The sequence below is a fragment of the Mirounga leonina genome, unplaced genomic scaffold (assembly GCF_011800145.1).
Source record: "Mirounga leonina isolate KUSES-001 unplaced genomic scaffold, KU_Mleo_1.0 Mir_180, whole genome shotgun sequence".
Taxonomy (NCBI): Eukaryota; Metazoa; Chordata; class Mammalia; order Carnivora; family Phocidae; genus Mirounga; species Mirounga leonina.
In genome coordinates, this window is record NW_023270469.1 from 36,139,418 (window position 1) to 36,158,033 (window position 18,616).

Here is an 18,616-nt window from a genome sequence, read left to right on the forward strand (position 1 = left end):
GCAGAATTGGCCTTCAATAAATATTTGACTTAATGTTGAATTTTATGTCTAAGTGCCAAGTCCAGGACTGGCATATTGCAGACTCAGCAGGTATCTATTACAATTCCTCAATAATTAGAGTTGCTAACATTTACTGAAGTGTATTAAATGCCAGGACCTGCGTAAGCTCTTTCCCTTTCGCCTCTTTCACTCACGTTCTCCTTCCTCCCGGGGAGAGGGCGTGCCCAGCACCACGACCCGCCCTATCTGTGCATTCGTTGGCCAAACCCGACGCCCGTTACTGCCGAGTCCCGCCCAAACCGCGCCCCCACGCAGTCCGCAGGGCCGAGAGAAGGCGTGGCTATAGTGCCGCTGGATGATTCAGACGGTCTCCTCTCGTGAGAATCGGGACGTGCCCGAGGACCGGCTTGGTGCGCGTGGGAGCGCGCTCCGCGTCCCCGCGGAGCTGGCGCGAGAGGCCCGTGGCCGCTGCGGGCGCACGCCCTGCCCCGCCCCCTCCCCGGCACGCAGGCTCCGCGCGAGCTCGCGCGCGCGCGCGCGCTCCCGTTCAAGCTTCGGTCTGGCCAGCGGCGATCGGGCGGGTGGAGGCTGGGCCGCCGAGGTACGAGGGGAGGAGCCGCCCCTGCCGCCGTCGCCGTCGCCGCCGCTGCTGCTGTAGATGAGCATGTCTGCAACTCGAGCCAAGAAAGTGAAGATGGCCACCAAATCGTGCCCCGAGTGCGACCAACAGGTGGGCGCCGGGGGCCGGCGGGCCGGGTGCGCGGGCGGGCGGCCGGGCGGCCGTCGCCCGCGGCCGTTGGCTGTGGAGAGGCCGCCTCGCCGGGTGGTCTGGCCCTTGGGCTCGGTGGCCACGGTGGGAGCCCGGTGGGAGGCCGGGCTGAGCCGAGGGCATGCCAGGGAGACTCCCGGGTCTCAGTCCGGCCGGTGCCCACCTGGCGGCGTTAGCCGGGCGACTGTGTGTGTCCTGCGGCCCGTGGCGCGGGAGGGAGGCGTGGGTTTGTCTGGAGCGGTCGGGGCGCCCTGTCCGAAGCCTCCGAGAGTCGCCCGGCCGGCTCTGGGTGACAGCGGCGGGAGTGTGGGGGCAGTGGCCTAAGTGGACGAGCACGGCCCCTTCAGCCCCCCCTGCCCCGACGAGAATGCCCAATGTGCCCGACTCCGAGTCCAGGCTCCTGGCTCCTGGCTGCAAAAGCCGCTCCTGCCACGCAGGGCTGCTTTGTTCCCATCAGACGTATACTGTGATCCCCCAAAACTGTTCCCACCTGGGGGGGACGCTTAAATGTGACAAAAGGGGCCGCAATCCAATGGTTTCACGTTTAGGCGAATTTGGACATTTTTCCTCCTAAATATATTTCTTATATTTTTGACGGAAATAATCGTGAATCTTTACATTGTTTTTTTTTTGTGGAACATTATTGAATAACGCCCCCATTGAAGCCCTTTCCTTCTGGGCGCTCCTCACCTCCCCCACTCGCCGCCGTATCCGCTGTTAAAAATTTGGCGTTTCTGCTTCATGATCTTTTTAAAAAATTTATATGTAGTTTCATGAATTTTAAATGACTTCTTTTTACACAAAATTAATAGTGTCATAGCTGTAATTTAAAAAATCTCATTTTACTGTTTCTTAGTTTTATGCATGCCTCATTCTTTACTGGAATCATGGACGTTCCTTACAATCTATTGAGTTAAAACTCTTCAATTAAAACCATTCGAAGGCCCTTTTTTCATGTCAGTGTGCAGATCTGGGTGTGATTTTTTTCTTTTCTACTGAGAGAATTTTTTCAAAATGACTACCTCTCTCCTCCCCTTTCCTTAAAAAATTTTTTTTTCTTTAAATCAGGAGTAATTTGAAATGGCTGGAGACTTTTTTAAAAATAACATGCTGATGTCAGTGCATTCTTTAAGAGCAGTCTTGTACCTTGATCAAATCTTGTAAAAGAAAATGTTACATGTTTTATTCAGTATCTTTTATGGGCCTGTGGTAGAAATGCAAGGAAGGAAGATTGTGTAAGGAGAATTGTAGTTTTATTGATATTATGAGTTTATTGAGTATGCAGTATAAAAAGAATTTAGTCATGTTTCCTGAAATAGAGTTAAACTTCCCTTCTTAACATTTGACTGAGTTTACCGCTTAAACTAAATTTGTTAAATTCTGACAAAATTGGACTTTGTGATTTAAGTCTCTTTGTAGGAGATTATATCAATATTTAAATCATTTCCATTTGTTCCAATTAACTGCTGAAGTATAAGGTTTACATGTTATGCTGTATGCATTCCAGTTTCTGTAGGGCACAAGTTATTGCAAATCTTGACCTTGTTTTATTTGGCATAAAGTAATCTTTTGGGAAAAGTAACCTGTTTTTAATATCCTGGTTAAAGAAAAAGGGAAGGACAATAAACTTGTTAGGAGTCCCTGTAATTGTTCAACAAAATGTGATCAGCATTTTATTTGGAAACGTACATTAATCTTGTTATACACACACAACAGGTCCTCCCTTCCCCCCCAGCTGCCATAACAAAATACCATAGGTTAAGTGGCTCAAACAATAGCAGTTTATCTTCTCACAGTTCTGGAGGCTCAAAGTCTGAGATCTGGCAGAGAGAGAGAGCTTTCTGGTTCCCTTATAAGGCCACTAATCCCATCATGAGGGCCCCACCCCTGTGACTTTAAACCTCATTAACCTCCAAATACTTACAGATTGGGGGTTAGGGCTTAAACATATGAATTGGGGGGGTGTGTGTGACAGTTCAGTCCATAGCAAGCTACTACATAATTTAGAATGTTGGTTTTGTTCTTTATTGTAAATATTTAAGAGAATATAATATACATAAGGACTAATTAAAACTTTTGGTGATTCTTAAAATTGATTTATCTTTTACTAAAAGTAACTGGTTTGAAGGAAATAAAAGATTAATTTTAGTTTTCTAATTATTGGAGAGTACAAGCTTCTTATAGTTATAAATGAGAAAAAAATTATAATCCAGAAAGCCATTTTTTTTTTTAAGATTTTATTTATTTATTTGACAGAGACAGAGATAGCGAGAGCAGGAACACAAGCAGTGGGAGTGGGAGTGGGAGAGGGAGAGCAGGCTTCCTGCCGAGGAGGGAACCCGATGTGGGACTCGATCCCAGGACCCTGGGATCATGACCTGAGCCGAAGGCAGACGCTTAACGACTGAGCCACCCAGGCGCCCCAGAAAGCCATTTTTTAAACATCATTAGATTATTGTTATTCTGAGTTGTTTGATGAATATTAAAATATAATTTAGGTATAGTTTATAAACATAAAAGGATATGTAAAATCTTTAGTTTGAGATTGCACCACTTAAATAGATTTACATATATTCTTTGTCTGTGTGTGTAGGTTTAAAATCAGGTACAGAGATCAGCAAACAAGAAAGACCTAGATTTTCAGTTGTTTTATAACATCTCCTTTACATGTCTCCATTGAAAATACCGTTCTGAAACATCTCAACCACAATACTTTTCATTTTCGGGAGGTTTCACATCCAGTAGCTCAAATTACTGAACCATTTTGTATGTAGTAATATTCAGGATTCTTGTTAGTTGTCTGGTATCTTTTGTGTATGTTTCTGTTTCTGCCTTAATTTTTTTAAATAGAGCGGCTTTTTTTTTTCTATTTATAGGAAATTTTATGTGTTATGTAGCAAACATGTCTACTGTAGGTCACTTTGATTCTCTTAGCAGCAAGACTGTAAATGAGTTCTCTATAATGTGGTTATTTTGAACTTTTAAAAAATCAATGAAACAGTATAAGACCAGGATCTTGTTTCTTGCACTTTTTTTTACCCTTTTTTTAACTTTTTACTTGTTTTTAGCTGTTTTACTTGTAAACATAAAAACGACCTGAATGTACTTTTCAAGGGAGAAATTGATGAGCCATAAGTCATCAATAAACAAAACTTTTTTTTCCCCTATTTTAAAACCCTGAGAGTATAGCATTAGAACTTTAGTTAGTGTCATCTTTGGCATTTCAACTGAAATTTGAAGGCAATGTAGGGTTTTTTGTTTTAAAACCGAATTACACTGTAAAGAGATTAATATTACTGAAGCCCACCCTATTTAATAATTCTTTTTCTAGGATTTGGGTTGTGGTGGTGGTTAGCTGTATTTTTTTTCACGGTTGGGGTTGGGAGAAGGAACTTTCCATTTTAAAAGGGACTTTAGGGGGGCGCCTGGGTGGCTCAGTTGGTTAAGCGACTGCCTTCGGCTCAGGTCATGATCTTGGAGTCCCAGGATCAAGTCCCGCATCGGGCTCCCTGCTCGGCAGGGAGTCTGCTTCTCCCTCTGACCCTCCTCCCTCTCATGCTCTCTGTCTCTCATTCTCTCTCTCGCAAATAAATAAATAAAATCTTTAAAAATAAATAAATAAATAAAAGGGACTTTAGGGTGACTTAGCTCAGGCACATAAATGTTTCTTGATCATAAAACACTCTCTAAGGAGTGAAAATCAGCTTATCAATTAGTGTTTGTGCATTCTTTCATCCCAAAGCCATATGTACATGTCTCAGATACCTAAGTGCAGCCCTCTGTTAATTTAGACAATGCGTTATGTATTTTTCTTGTATATAAGACAGAGACCTAAATTTAAATTTGTTCAGTTTTAGTAGCTGGAAGAAAATGCTTGTGGAATAGCAAAGGATCTTTTGAATAAGAGCATCATGTTTCTATGTTTTTTGGATAACATTAATTTAAAACAATTTATATTACAGTGAATGTCCTTAATGATGTGTGTAAGTATAAAGGAAATGAGTCAGTACCTTTGAGTTTAGTTTCTATGAAGATGTGAAATTTTAAAAATGACAAACATCTATTTTGGGTGCATTTTACAGTATTAAAAAATGTAACATTTCATTTTCTGTCCTGGCATGAAAGAATCTCATCACATTTTTAATAAAGCATGCTATGTGACCTATTGGAGTTTGATTATTTTTTTAAGATTCATTGTTATTTTTCTTAAATGCAAATTAGAGATCCTTTGTTCAGTGTTTTTATGCAAAGAAAAAGAATTCTGCCAAAATATTAATTAAGCTTAATTAGATCAAGTATTTATATTTCAGACTGTGAAGCATTCTTTACATACATGGATAAAAAGTTTTATTTTTCAATTTTTATTTATTTTAGAGAGAGTGCACTCAGTGGGGGGAGGGGTAGAGAGAGAGGGAGAGAGATTCTTCAAGCAGACTCCCCACTGATCATGGAGCCCTATGTAGGGCTCGATTCCAGGACCCCGAGATCATGACCTGAGCCAAAATGAAGAGTCAGCCACTTAACGGACTGAGGCACCCAGGTACCCCTGGATAAAAAGCTTTATAATTGTAACTAAACTTTTACACAAGCAGAACAATGGGCAAATGGAATTTATCTTACAAAGTGAATTGCAATTTTCTGACCATAAAATATTCTGTGAGTACTTTTTGTTGAGATTAATTTCTGGTTTTTGGTGAACATGTCTTGATTTCAAGGATCTAATATTAAAGTTAATATGAGTGAAAAAAAGTTAATATGAGTGAAATGATTGCGAAGAAATCAAAACATTTTAAAAATGATTTTTAGGGGCGCCTGGGTGGCTCAGTCTGTTAAGCGGCTGCCTTCGGCTCAGGTCGTGATCCCAGGGTCCTGGGATCGAGCCCCACATCCGGCTCCCTGCTCAGCGGAGAGCCTGCTTCTCCCTCTCCCTCTGCCTGCCACTCTGCCTACTTGTGCTCTCTATCTCTCTGTCAAATAAATAAATAAAATCTTTAAAAAAATGATTTTTAGTAACATTTGGCTTTTGAAAAATTACAGACTTGAAATAGAGAAAGGAGCTACTTGTAATTCACACATTTAGAAACAGAAGTTTGAAGAGCTTAAGTGTTTTATCCAATGTCCTTCCTGGAGCTGAGTCTAAAAGATCCTAGATCTTGACTCCTCCTATATTCTCTTTTGTTTTGTGCTATACTTTTGCCCCACAGAGTAGTAGTTGTAAACTATTCTTTTTTTGTCAGTGGTAATTGGCATCTTGCCCTCTCCTATTAGAACCAGAGTCATTTTCAGTACTTTCCCTTTAAAAAAAAATTTTTTAAGAAAGTATAGTTGGCATACAATGTTATGTTAGTTTCAGGTGTACAACATAGTGTTTTGATAACCCTATATAGGTTATGCTATGCTCACGATAAATGGAGCTACCATCTGTCACCATACAAGGCTATTCCAGTACCACTGACTGTATTCCCTGTGCTGTACCTTTCAACCCAGTGAGTCACTCATTCTATAATTAGGAACCTATACCTCCCACTCCCCTTCATCCATTTTGCCTATTCCCCTATCCCCTACCCAACCCCCCCCAAGGGGTCATCAGTTTGTTCTCTGTATTTATGGGTCTGTTTCTGCTTTTGTTTGTTCATTAGTTTTGTTTTTTAGATTTCACTTATAAGTGAAATCATATGATATTTGTCTTTTTCTGACTTACTTCACTTAACATAATATTTTCTAGATCCATCCATGTTGTTGCAACTGGCAAAATCTCATTCTTTTTTATGTCTGAGTAATATTCTGGTGTGTGTGTGTGTGTGTGTATCACATCTTCATCCATTTATCTATGGATGGACACTTGGGTTGCTTCCATATTTTGGCTATTAATAAATAATGTTGCAATAAACCTGAAGTACATATATCTTTTCAAATTAGTGTTTTTGTTCTCTTTGGGAAAATAGTGGAAGTATTTTCCCCTTTTGAAATGTCTGGCACATCTACCTTTTCTCCATTTCCATTCTCACTATTCCAGTTGGGTCCTCATTCTTATGCTGGGATTACTTTAATTACTTCCCAACCACGCTCCCTTTTCCAGCTGGTGCTAATAAACTGCCATCAAACAGATATTTTAGGAAATACTACCTTTTTTCCACATATTTTCCCCTGTTCTGATTCTGTTATGGTTTTCTATTGGTTACTGCCATCAGTACATGTTTATCCTGCATTTTCTATGTACATGGTATTGTAAAGCATTCAGAGAATGTGAAGATGTGTAGGACACAATACCAGTCTCAATTTGTTGTAAGGAGGTGGGGTTTAAATAAATCTATGATTCCTACTTTGGTAATTTATCATTCAGTTCAGGAGACTACATAAACACTGATAAGTTTAGTAGAAAAATAGTAATAATACACTTTTTCTTATTTTTGTACAGGTTCCTGTTGCATGTAAATCGTGTCCTTGTGGTTATATATTTATTAGCAGAAAACTTTTAAATGCAAAACACCCAGAGAAATCACCACCTTCTACAGGTAATTGTGAGAGTTTACCACATACTTAGCTTTTTGATTTAGAAGTGTAAAATTAATTTTTGTGAATATATTATTTACATCTTGAAGTTAAAAATTAAAACCTATTGAAGTATGCCTTTGGTTTTTATTAGCTGTTGGAAATCAGCTTATGACATTAGTTTGCTCTTCATTCCATTTAAATGTTAACTCCCTTATAATGCTGATAAATCTTGTAGCAAATTTTCTATTTTTTATTATCGAAGGATGGAGAGCCATTGAAGGGTTTTAAGCAAGGGAGTGATCTGATCTGATTTCTAAAAATAAAAAAGTAATTTAATTGAGGTATAACTGACATTCAATAAATTGCACATATTTAAAGTGTACAGTTTGATACGTTTTATCCTATGATTACACTAGTCACCACAATCAAGATAATGAATAATGTTCATCATTCCCAAAAGTTTTCTAGTTCCCCTTTGTTACTCTGTCCTTGCTAACCAGATAACCACTGATGTGCTTCCTGTCATTACTTCTAGAACTTTATATATAAATAGAATAAAATATATATAAATAGAATCATACAGTGTATACTCTTTTTTTTGCCTGGCTTCTTTCATTGAGCATAATTTAAGATTCAGCCATATCATTGTGTATATCAGTAAGAATTAATTCCTTTTTACTGCTTAGTAGTGCTCTTTATATGGATAAACCACAATTTATTTACCCATTCACTGGTTAATGGACATTTGGTTTTATCCTCCTCAGTGCTAGTAAAATTTATAATGACTTAAAATATTTTTTTGGACTAGTGACTGGAAAAATATAACTTGATTTTGAGGTGAATATAATTTTTAGACATATTGGTTATTTTTTATAATTCTCTGATTTAGAATATCTAAAAAATTTTTTTTTGGAATTTTACTTGCCCATTAATGTAGACAAATTGGATTTATTCAATGGATTGAATTTTGAAATTCAAAAAGATGAAATTTTGTTGTTTATCCTTAGATAAAATCAGAATAGTGATGATCTCCAAATAAGTAGATTGATTACAAATAAATTTTGAGTGCCTGCTGTATGCTAGGCACTGTTCTAAGCCTTGGGCATAATGAATGAATCTACTGTTAAGGCAGTTCACTGCTGTTATGGAGCTTACATTCTTGTGGGCATGAGATAGACAATGAACAAATAAACAGCTTGTGATAAATGCATTGTAGGAAATTAAAATAGATTGCCGTCCTAGCATGTGTCTGGAAGGCTACTTTTGATTGGGTGATTGGAGAAGGCCTCTCTGAGAAGGACATTTAAAGTGAGGCTGAATTGAAACAAGGGGCTAGCCATGATAAGATCAAGGAGAAGAACATTCTTGACAGATGAAATAGCAAATGCAAAAATTTTAGGGCTGGAAAAAGTTTGGTATATTTTAGGAACAAAAAGGCCTATGTGGTTGCAGTGTAGACAGTAAGAGCAGGGGAGTGTGGGAGATGAGGCCACAGGGATAGAGGCCAGATTGTGTAGGGCTTTGTAAACCAGAATAAGAAGTTTTGGATTTTCTTCTTAAAATATGAGGACAAACTATTCCTAGGATGTAGGATGGAGTGAGGAAAAGGTAGCATGCTCTGATTTGTCTTTTAGAAATTCCATTTTGGCTGCTGTCTAGAGAATAGTTTGTTGGGAATACAAGATAGAAGCGGGCTATTGCAGTATGTTAACTGAGTGAGAATGCTGAGTTAGTGCTTAGGTTATAGTAGCAAGTGATTCAGGAATTATTTATATTTATGTCTGTGAGAGTTCTCTTTATCTTAGGTCTATATAGAAGTGGCAAGAAAGTTATTTAATTCCATTTCTGCCTTTGTTTGAGTTTGTTCCTTTCATCATGAGAATAAAGACTTTGCTGGATAACTATATAGGAATCAGCTTGTTAAAAATGGGTTTCTGGGTCTTATTCCCTAAGCATTTGATTCAGGTATGAGAACCCGGGAATGATCATTCAGTAGGTATCTGGGGTGGTGTGTCAACTCAGTTCCGGGTCTCCAAAATAAGTAAGACATGGTCGTGCCCTTAGCAGGACAAGTGTGTTTATTTTTTTTATTCAACAAATATTTTCAAGCGCCTTCTATATACCAGTGGTTCAGGTGAGAAATGAGGTAAAGAAGATACCCAACAAGGACAGAGAGAAGGGACAGATGCTGCAAGTATTAAGGAGTCAGAATCACTTGAACCAGAGAGAAGAATTTTACAATTACTGTCAATGACTTGGATTACTGGTTAGAAAGGGAATATAAAAAGGAAGACAAGTTTTGAGGGAAAGATGAAGAATTAAGTTTTGGGTGTGGTTATGAAATACCATCCATGTGGATTTTTTTTCCCAGTTGGACATATAGTCTGAAGCTTACGCTATAGCCTCAACTGGTGGTAAATTTTTTGAGCCATCAGTGAATAGATGGTAGTTGATCTCATAGAAATGGATGAGCTTGTGCCCAGAGGGTTGGTAGGGTAGGAAGAGGAAGTTCAGTGACTGAACTGTGGCAAACTCCAGTCTTAAAGGGTACAGGTTATTAGGGAGGGAGTTTAGGTCAACTGAGAAGATGTACATGTACATGTCAGCTATAGGAGAACAACCAATGGAGAGTGGTGTTACGTAAGTCATAGTGATGAGTAAGAAGCAGTTCATTATTATTTTACATTTGGAATTTCCTAAGGTCTGTTGTTTATTGAGAGCGGTCTTGTGACCTTGAAGTAAAGATGAGACATAAAGCCTAGAAATTCCCTGGAGGAGGAAGAGGAACCAGCAAAAGAAACAGAAAAGTTTAAAAGGATGGAGGAACATCAGGAGTAGACTGTGCCATAGAAACTAAAGGAGGAAAAGGTTTTAAGGAGAAAGGGTTAAGAGTATTCAAAACCTAGAGAACAATTTGGTATAGTCAGACATGGGGGTTGGAAACCTTGGCTTCAGATTCAGTTAGAGAGTTTGTCACTCTCTAACAAGTTAATTAACCTCTGTGAGCAGCTGCTATTGAGTATAAGATAGGCTTATAGTATAAACCTTAGAGGATTGAAGTGCAGATGAAGTGCACGTGAATGTGGCTAATGTAAACAGAGTTTAGTATGTTATAGGTACTCAAATATTCATTTCTACAATTAAATTTCTTAAAAGTAAAGATTTGCCTTGGATAGTTCGTAGTATGTGGGAGATTGAGTATATAATTTTAAAAATCTCTATAGCTTATCAAGTACTTGAACATTGTCAGTGGGATCCAGAACATTTCAGTTTTAATTAGAGAATTTATACACAGAAAATGAAAATGGGTAATATATATCTGGAAAGATAATGAACTTTGTTAATAATCAGGGAAATGCAGTTTAATTAAAATACCATTCTTTTTACCCACATTCTGATAAAAATGTAAAGGATTTCCAAGAGCTTTTATGAGTATGGCAGAATCCAAAGTCTCATACTAGTGGTGAGGTTATAAATCACAGCTTTTTTGCAGAACAGTCTGACAGTAGTTGTTAAAGTTTTAAATGCACATAACCTAGAATCTAGACTTTTTATCAGTAGGTATATATCCTAAAGATACAAATGTTTTTAATACACAGTGAAATATTTATTAGGATTTATAAGCAACACTGTTTATAATAGCAGAAAATTAAGCCAAATATCATCAGTAGGGAAATGGTTAAGTAGGGTACATCTTTTAGGGAACAACAGTATGTGCTAATTAGAGAGAATGATGGAGATTTTTATGTACTGACATGGAAAAATCTGTAAAACAAAGTTAATTTAAGGAAAAGTATAAAACAATACTTACATGAATTCATTTTTGTTTTACAAAATTTTTTTCTTGTAATGAGAATTTTTAAAATTTACCCTTAGCAACTTTCAAATATGCAGTACAGTATTAATTAACTATAGTCACCATGCTGTATGTTACACGATCATGACATATTAATATTATAATTAGAAGTTTGTACTTTTGGACCCCCTTCACCTCCTCCTCCCCCTCTAACTCTCACCTCTGGCAACCACCAATCAGTTCTCTGTTATTTATGAGTTCTGGTTTGTTTTTTAAGATTCCACATAGAAATGAGATCATATGGTATTTAATCTTTCTCTGACATATCACTTAGCATAATGCCCTGAAGGTCCATTCATGTTGTCAGAAATGGCAAGATTTCAGTTTTATGGCTGAATAAAACTCCACATTACCTTTATCCATTCATCCATCAGTGGACATTTAAGTTGTTTCCATATCTTGGCTATTGTAAATAATGCTGCAGTGAACATGGGGTGCATATATCTTTTCGAGCTAGTGTTTTCATTTTCTTTGGATAAATGCCCAGAATTAGAATTGCTGTATCATGTGGTCATTCTGTTTTCCATTTGCTTTTAAGACCCCACAAAATTATTTCTACATGTAATGCATAGATGGATAGATCACTAAATAATGAGGAAGGAATCAAGGAAGACTTCTACTTACGTAATTAAATATTTAAAACAAGAAAGATCCATCTGTAAAGTTCAAATTGAACTTATTTTAAAAGTGAAATCAAAGCTATAAAAGATAATTTTAAATTTCAGTGGGTTGAAATTTAGTAACTTTGTGACATGTGACATGTAGGAGGAAAATAATCTGTCAAGTCAGATTTATCTAAGCTTGAATTGCTCAAAACTCACATTTTTCAAATATATTATCTGTGTATCTTCATAACACAGTAGAAATGGGGAGGTAGGACACTAGACCTGTATAGAATTTTGTCTAGCTGAAAATACATTTAAATAAACAAAATTTATTATGGAAATCAAAGGATTTTTTTTTTAAGACTTTTTTTATTTATTTATTTGAGACAGAGAGCACACGAGAGGGGGGGAGGGTCAGAGGGAGAAGCAGGCTCCCTGCTGAGCAGGGAGCCCGATGCGGGATTCGATCCCGGGACTCCAGGATCATGACCTGAGCCGAAGGCAGTCGCTTAACCAACTGAGCCACCCAGGCGCCCGGAAATCAAAGGATTTTTTAAAAGCTTTTTAGTTTTGATGAGGGGCAGAGATGAATGTTACAAATAAATCTGTGTTAAGAAATGCTCAGTGTTTTGTAGGAGTGCATAGAACCTCAAGGCAATTAATAATTCTTTGACAACTTCCCAAATGAGTTAGGTATGTGTTGTTTCTTTTACTCTCTTTGGGGGGCCAGTATTAAATGGAGATAAATTTTAAAAAATTAACTGTCTTGTTCTTGTAGGATTTCATTTCTAAATTGAATGATAGCCTAAGAATTTAAAAAATAGTCTTGAGATTAAGTCCTAAACTGTCAATTTGAAGCAATTTCTTTAAAAAGAGGTTGAAGAAGGGGCTCCTGGCTGGCTCAGTTGGTGGAGTACATGACTTTTGTTCTTGGGGTTGTAAGTTTGAGCCCCACATTGTGTGTAGAGATTACTTAAAAATAAAATCTTAAAAAAAATAAAATTAAAAAGGGATTAAAGGAAATATTGTATTTCGTAAAATTGAGAGTATCTGTACTGTAGACCAAACCTTGAGCACCATTCAAATACTTGATCAGTCACCAAATTCTGACAGAAACAGTTTTTGGTGAGAACAAACTGCTTTGTTCAGATGTTTAAATTTGTTTTTTCTTTTTCTTTCTTTCTTTCTTTTAAAGTATTTATCTATCTATCTATCTATTTACTAGAGAGAGTGTGGGGGGAGGAGCAAAGCAGATTCACCTGCTGAGCACGGAGCGGGCCACAGGGTTCAGTCTCATCATCCTGAGATCATGACCTGAGCCAAAATCAAGAGTTGGACGTTTAGCCAACTCAGCCACCCAGGCACCCCTAAATTTGTTTTTTCTGATGGCTATTCCAGGTGTTTTGTGACATCAAGGGTGCCGTTTTGCATTTAATAATTATGGATATACCTTTTTCCTTTAAAAATTTTAATTACAAAAAACTATAAAGAAAAAAGTAAACAAATTCTAAATGACATACTAGTTCATAAAAGACTTCTCTGAAGGTAAGAAAAAGGATAAAACAGTAAGACATTGGAATAGCTTTTTAGTATTTAATTGTATGTTTCTCAGTGGGTATGAGTTTTGTTTTTTTTTTAAGATTTTATTTGTTTGACACAGAGAGAGAGATAGTGCGAGCAGGAACACAAGCAGGGGGAGTGGGAGAGGGAGAAGCAGGCTTCCTGCTGAGCAGGGAGCCCGATGTGGGGCTCCATCCCAGGACCCTGGGATCATGACCCGAGCCGAAGGCTGACGCTTAACAACTGAGCCACCCAGGCACCCCTGGGTATGAGTTTTAGATTAAGTTTAGTCAGATAAATAACAACCTCTTCATTTTTAATTAGGGGAAGGAAAAAAACAAAAAATTTAAACCTAAACTTACTTTTCAAATTATTGTCTAAGGTAAGTTAGCAGGCAAAGGCTGATAAATAAGCCAAGAAGTCTATAAATGACATACTCACTTTTCGTTAAGAGAAAAAAGTGAAATGATTATTGCCAGTTGTCAGTACTTTTTATAAACTCAGTGATTGAACATTAATTTAGTAGTAAGTGGTCCTCAATTCTGAATTACTTGACAATGAAGGTTTGGTTTTGTTATTTCAGAAAACATTGTTTCTTACCTGCTAATCACTTAAAATTGCTCTACATTCATATATGGGACATGGCTTTAGGTTTTTATTTTGCCTTTGGTGGAAGAATGCATACCTTTATTTACCTCTGCCTATACTTTTAAGTTCTTACTCATACAGTTTGTATAATGATGAGTATATTCATTTTTAAGACTTTTTTGTAGACTCTTCTGACTTCTTCTAATTAAGACTGACTGATCTTAGGTCTGCTCCATAGTTGTCATACTAAGATTTCTTTCTTTCTTTCTTTTTAAAGATTTTATTTATTTGTCAGAGAGAGAGCACAAGCAGGGGGAGTGGGAGAGGGAGAAGCAGGCTCCTTGCTGAGCAAGGAGCCCGATGCGGGACTCAATCCCAGGACCCTGGGATCATGACCTGAGCTGAAGGCAGACACTTAACTGACTGAGCCACCCAGGCGTCCCTAAGATTTCTTTCCTTTGTACTCTTAGGATAATCCCATTTTTCTTCAATATCATTTTTTTTTTAACTCATGTATTTTTATTTCTAAAATAAATTTTCCAGAAAGTTGTTTCAGACCTGGAAAAATTTTTTCATAGAAGCTATGTGGTGGTACATTTCCTGTTTTCCATTGTGTGAAAGGCCTTTACTGTGTACTCACATTTATTTTTTTATTTTTATTTTTATTTATTTTATTTATTTTTTTAAATGTTTTATTTATTTATTTGTCAGAGAGCACAAGCAGAGAGAGCTGCAGGCAGAGGCAGAGGGAGAAGCAGGCTCCCCGCTGAGCAGGGAGCCCGATGCGGGGCTCGATCCCAGGACCCTGGGATCATGACCTGAGCCGAAGGCAGACGCCCAACTGACTGAGCTACCCAGGCGCCCCTAGTTTTTTATTTTTAAAGATTTATTTTTTTGTTTTTGAGTGTGTGTGTGCACACATGCAAGTGGGGGGAGGGGCAGAGGTGGAGGGAGAGAAACAATCCAAAGCCAACTCCCGGCTGAGGATGGAACCCATCCTGGGGCTTGCTCTCACAACCCTGAGATCATGACCTGAGCCAAAACCAAGAGTAGGACGCTTGGCTAAGTCACCTAGGAGTCCTGTACTCACATTTAAATGTCATTCTCATTCTTCCTTTCCATCTGAGGGCTCAAATCTTCAGTTTAGAGCAATTTTTACCTATTATTTCTTTTTTCTCTTCTGTCTTTTTCTCTTCCTCTTGGTATACTGATTGCATACTTGTTGGATGATGTATCAGGATTACCATCCACAGAGACTGACACTGGATTGGACAAATAGTTTGTGGGTTTTTTTTTTTCACTATTTAGTGAAGAAAGATGAAGTTGGCAGTACAGGACTAGTGATTCAGTGGTATCATCAAGGATCTAGGTTGGTCTCTTTCTTCTGTCCTGAGATTTGGCTTTCATCCTCATTGTTACAAGGTAGCTATTGTACCTCCAGGAATCTCTTAAGCATTCCAAGAAGAAGAAGTGGGAAGGGCAAAGGGGCAAAGGGACATGCCAGCTATGCTTACCCCCTTAAAAAAAAAAATCGTGCTGGAAACCTTACCAATTCCACTTATTTGTCATTGGCCAGAACAAAAGTCCATGGCCACTTCATCTGCAGGAGGGTCTTTGAATGTATATATTTTAGCTGGGCCCAGTTCCCTCTTGATTAGCACATCCTGTTCTTTTTTTCTTTTTTAAAGATTTATTTATTTATTTGAGAGAGCGAGAATGAGAGAGAGAGAGAGTACACGAGAGGGGGGAGGGTTTTAGAGGGAGAAGCAGGCTCCTCGCCAAGCAGGGAGCCCGATGTGGGACTCAATCCTGGGACTCCAGGATCGTGACCTGAGCCGAAGGCAGTCGCTTAACCAACTGAGCCACCCAGGTGCCCCTAGAACATCCTGTTCTTAATGAAGAAGGGAGAATGAATAATGGGTAGATAATTAGTAATTACATCATGGATGAGTATTGGATTTCTTGGATCTTTCTTTCATTTCTCTTCACTTACTGTCACCTATTCTCTCTCTCTTTTTTGGGGGGGGGGGTGTTCCAGGAAATTTCATTGATTTCCTTTTCTAGAGCTATAATTCTGTCTTTCAGAGGTGTCCGTTATTTAGCTTGTCTTTTGCACTTTAATTTTGAGCAGTTCATCTTGTTTTCTAATTTCTTCTTTTTTTCATTGAATCTTTTTTCATATTTTTGTGGTATGTTACACATAACATAAAATCAGTATTTTAATCATTTTAACGGTTTTATTTATTTATTTGAGAGAAAGACTATGATCGGGGGTAGGGGCAGAGGGAGAGGGAGAAGCAGACTCCCTGCTGAGCAGGGAGCTGAATGCTGGACTTGATCCCAGGACCCTGGGATCATGCCCTGAGCCAAAGGCAGATGTTTAACTGACTGAGTCACCCAGGTGCCCTGTATTTTAATCATTTTAAATGTACACATCGGTGGCATTAAGTACATTCATATTGTGTACTTAACGATTACCACTATTAATCTTCAGGACTGTTTTCATCTTCCCAAACTGAAATGCTATACCCATTAAACAATAACTCTCCATTCCTTTTCCCTACTGCCCCAAGGCAACCAGTATTCTTTTTTCTGTACCTGTGAATTTGACTAGTGTAGTTACTTCCTATTTGGAATCATACTGCATTTATTTTTTGTGTCTGACTTGTTTCCTTTAGCATAATGTCTTTAGACTTCATGTTGTAGCTTGTGTCAGAATTGCCTTTCTGACTTTTGATAAGAGCCATTCTAATCAGTATTTGATTTGCATTTCTCTAATGATTAGTGATGTTGAACATCTTTTCATTTGCCTGTCTTCTGTCTATTCAAGTTCTTTGCTCATTTTTGAATTGGGTTGTTATTGAGTTGTAGAAGTTCTTTTTATTCTAGATATTAATCCCTTATTTGATAAATGTTATAAATATTTTTTCCCCGTTCCATGAATTGCCTTTTTTTACTCTGTTGATACTGTCCTTTGATGCACAAAAGTTTTTAATTTCGTTGAAATCCAAGTTGTCTATTTTTCTTTTGTTGCCTGTATTTTCGTTGTCATATCCAAGAAATCATTGCCAAGTCCAGTGTTATGTGAAGCTTTTCCCTTCTTTTTTTTTTTTTTTAAGATTTTATTTATTTATTTGAGACAGAGAGAATGAGAGAGAGAGAGAGCACATGAGAGGGGGGAGGGTCAGAGGGAGAAGCTGGCTCCCTGCCGAGCAGGGAGCCCGATGCAACTCGATCCAGGGACTCCAGGATCATGACCTGAGCCGAAAGCAGTCGCTTAACCAACTGAGCCGCCCAGGCGCCCCAAAGCTTTTCCCTTCTTTTTGTTCTAAGCATTTTATAGTTTTAGCTGTAATATTTAGGTATTCCATCCATTTTGAATTAATTTTTGCATATGGTATAAACTAAGGGTCCAGTTACATTTTTTTTGTATGTGGATATCCAGTTTTCCCAATACAACTTGTTGAAAATATTATCTTTTTCTCCTTGAATCATCTTGGCATTGTTTTTGAAAATCATTGAACTGTATATTCAGGGATTTATTTCTGGGCTCTCTATTTTATTCTCTTGGTCTATATATCTGTCATATGGCAGTACCACACTTTTTTGATTACTGTAGCTTTGTAGTGAGTTTTGGAATCAGGAAGTATGAGACTTCTGGCAATGTTTTTCAAGATTCTTTTGGTTATTTCACATTGCTTGAGAGTCCATATGAATTTTAGGATTGAGCTTTCTATTTTTGCAAAAGAATCTTATTCTTAATGGTATAAAGTACAATCAGATGTCTCGAAGGTATGCATTAGAATGTTTTAAGATTATCTTGTTTTTTTTTTTTTTAAGATTTATTTATTTGAGAGAGAAAGAGAGAGACAGGGCAGGGGAGGAACAGAGGGAGGCGGACAAGCAGACTCCACACTGAGCATGGAGCCTAATGTGGGACTGGATCCCATGACCCTGAGATCATGACCCAAGCTGAAACCAAGTGTCGGACAGGACACTTAGCCGAATGAGCCACCCAGGCGCCCCTATTTCTTTCATGTTTCTTGAACTACCTTTGTTCCTCCTGTTTTTTTTGTTGTTGTTGTTCCTCCTGTTTTAACTTGTTTCTTCTCTATTACACTTTTAATTTTCCTTAAATTGCTGGTAATCCTTAATTGCCTATTGATACTCATAAATGGTTTGATTTATCAGTGTAGATAACTTGCATGACTATCCTACACTGTTTTATTTATTTTTTATTTTTTTTTAAGGTTTTATTTATTTTTTGACAGAGAGAGACAGCGAGAGAGGGAACACAAGCAGGGGGAGTGGGAGAGGGAGAAGCAGGCTTCCTGCAGAGCAGGAAGCCCGATGTGGGGCTCCATCCCAGGACCCTGGGATCATGACCCGAGCTGAAGGCAGACACTCAACGACTGAGCCACCCAGGCGCCCCATATCCTACACTGTTTTAAAGGTCTATTTTGACTGTTGTCAAAATAATTTTGTCTGGAGTATAGTGAACAGAGTGTTGCAGTATGAGAGAAGAGTGGAGAGAGAGGCAAATGTCAGGTCTTATAGACACTTGTAGGCTTTGGTAAGGAAGTTTGACTTTATTTTTAAATACAATGAAAAGCTAATGAAAGATTTTAGAAGGGGAGCTATGCAGTTTGAATTTTTTTGAATTTTTTATTTTTTTTATTTTTATTTTTTTATTTTTTAAAGATTTTATTTATTTATTTGAGAGAGAGAGAATGAGAGAGAGCA

General features: G+C 38.1%; 1 protein-coding gene across 4 annotated transcripts in view; it reads left to right on the forward strand.

Moving 5' to 3' along the window:
- The first annotated feature begins 343 nt into the window (after window positions 1–343).
- LOC118023825 (UPF0547 protein C16orf87) overlaps window positions 344–18,616 on the forward strand; it is a 30,545-nt gene continuing 12,272 nt past the window's right edge. Inside the window, exons 1-2 of one of the 4 annotated variants that reach the window (XM_035025290.1) lie at window positions 344–730; window positions 7,188–7,284. In XM_035025290.1, coding sequence (XP_034881181.1) covers window positions 659–730; window positions 7,188–7,284 — 169 coding nt within the window. In that variant the 5' untranslated portion in view covers window positions 344–658. The remainder of the gene's footprint in view (window positions 731–7,187; window positions 7,285–18,616) is intronic. The other 3 variants (XM_035025291.1, XM_035025289.1, XR_004682907.1) reach the window with 3 other exon arrangements.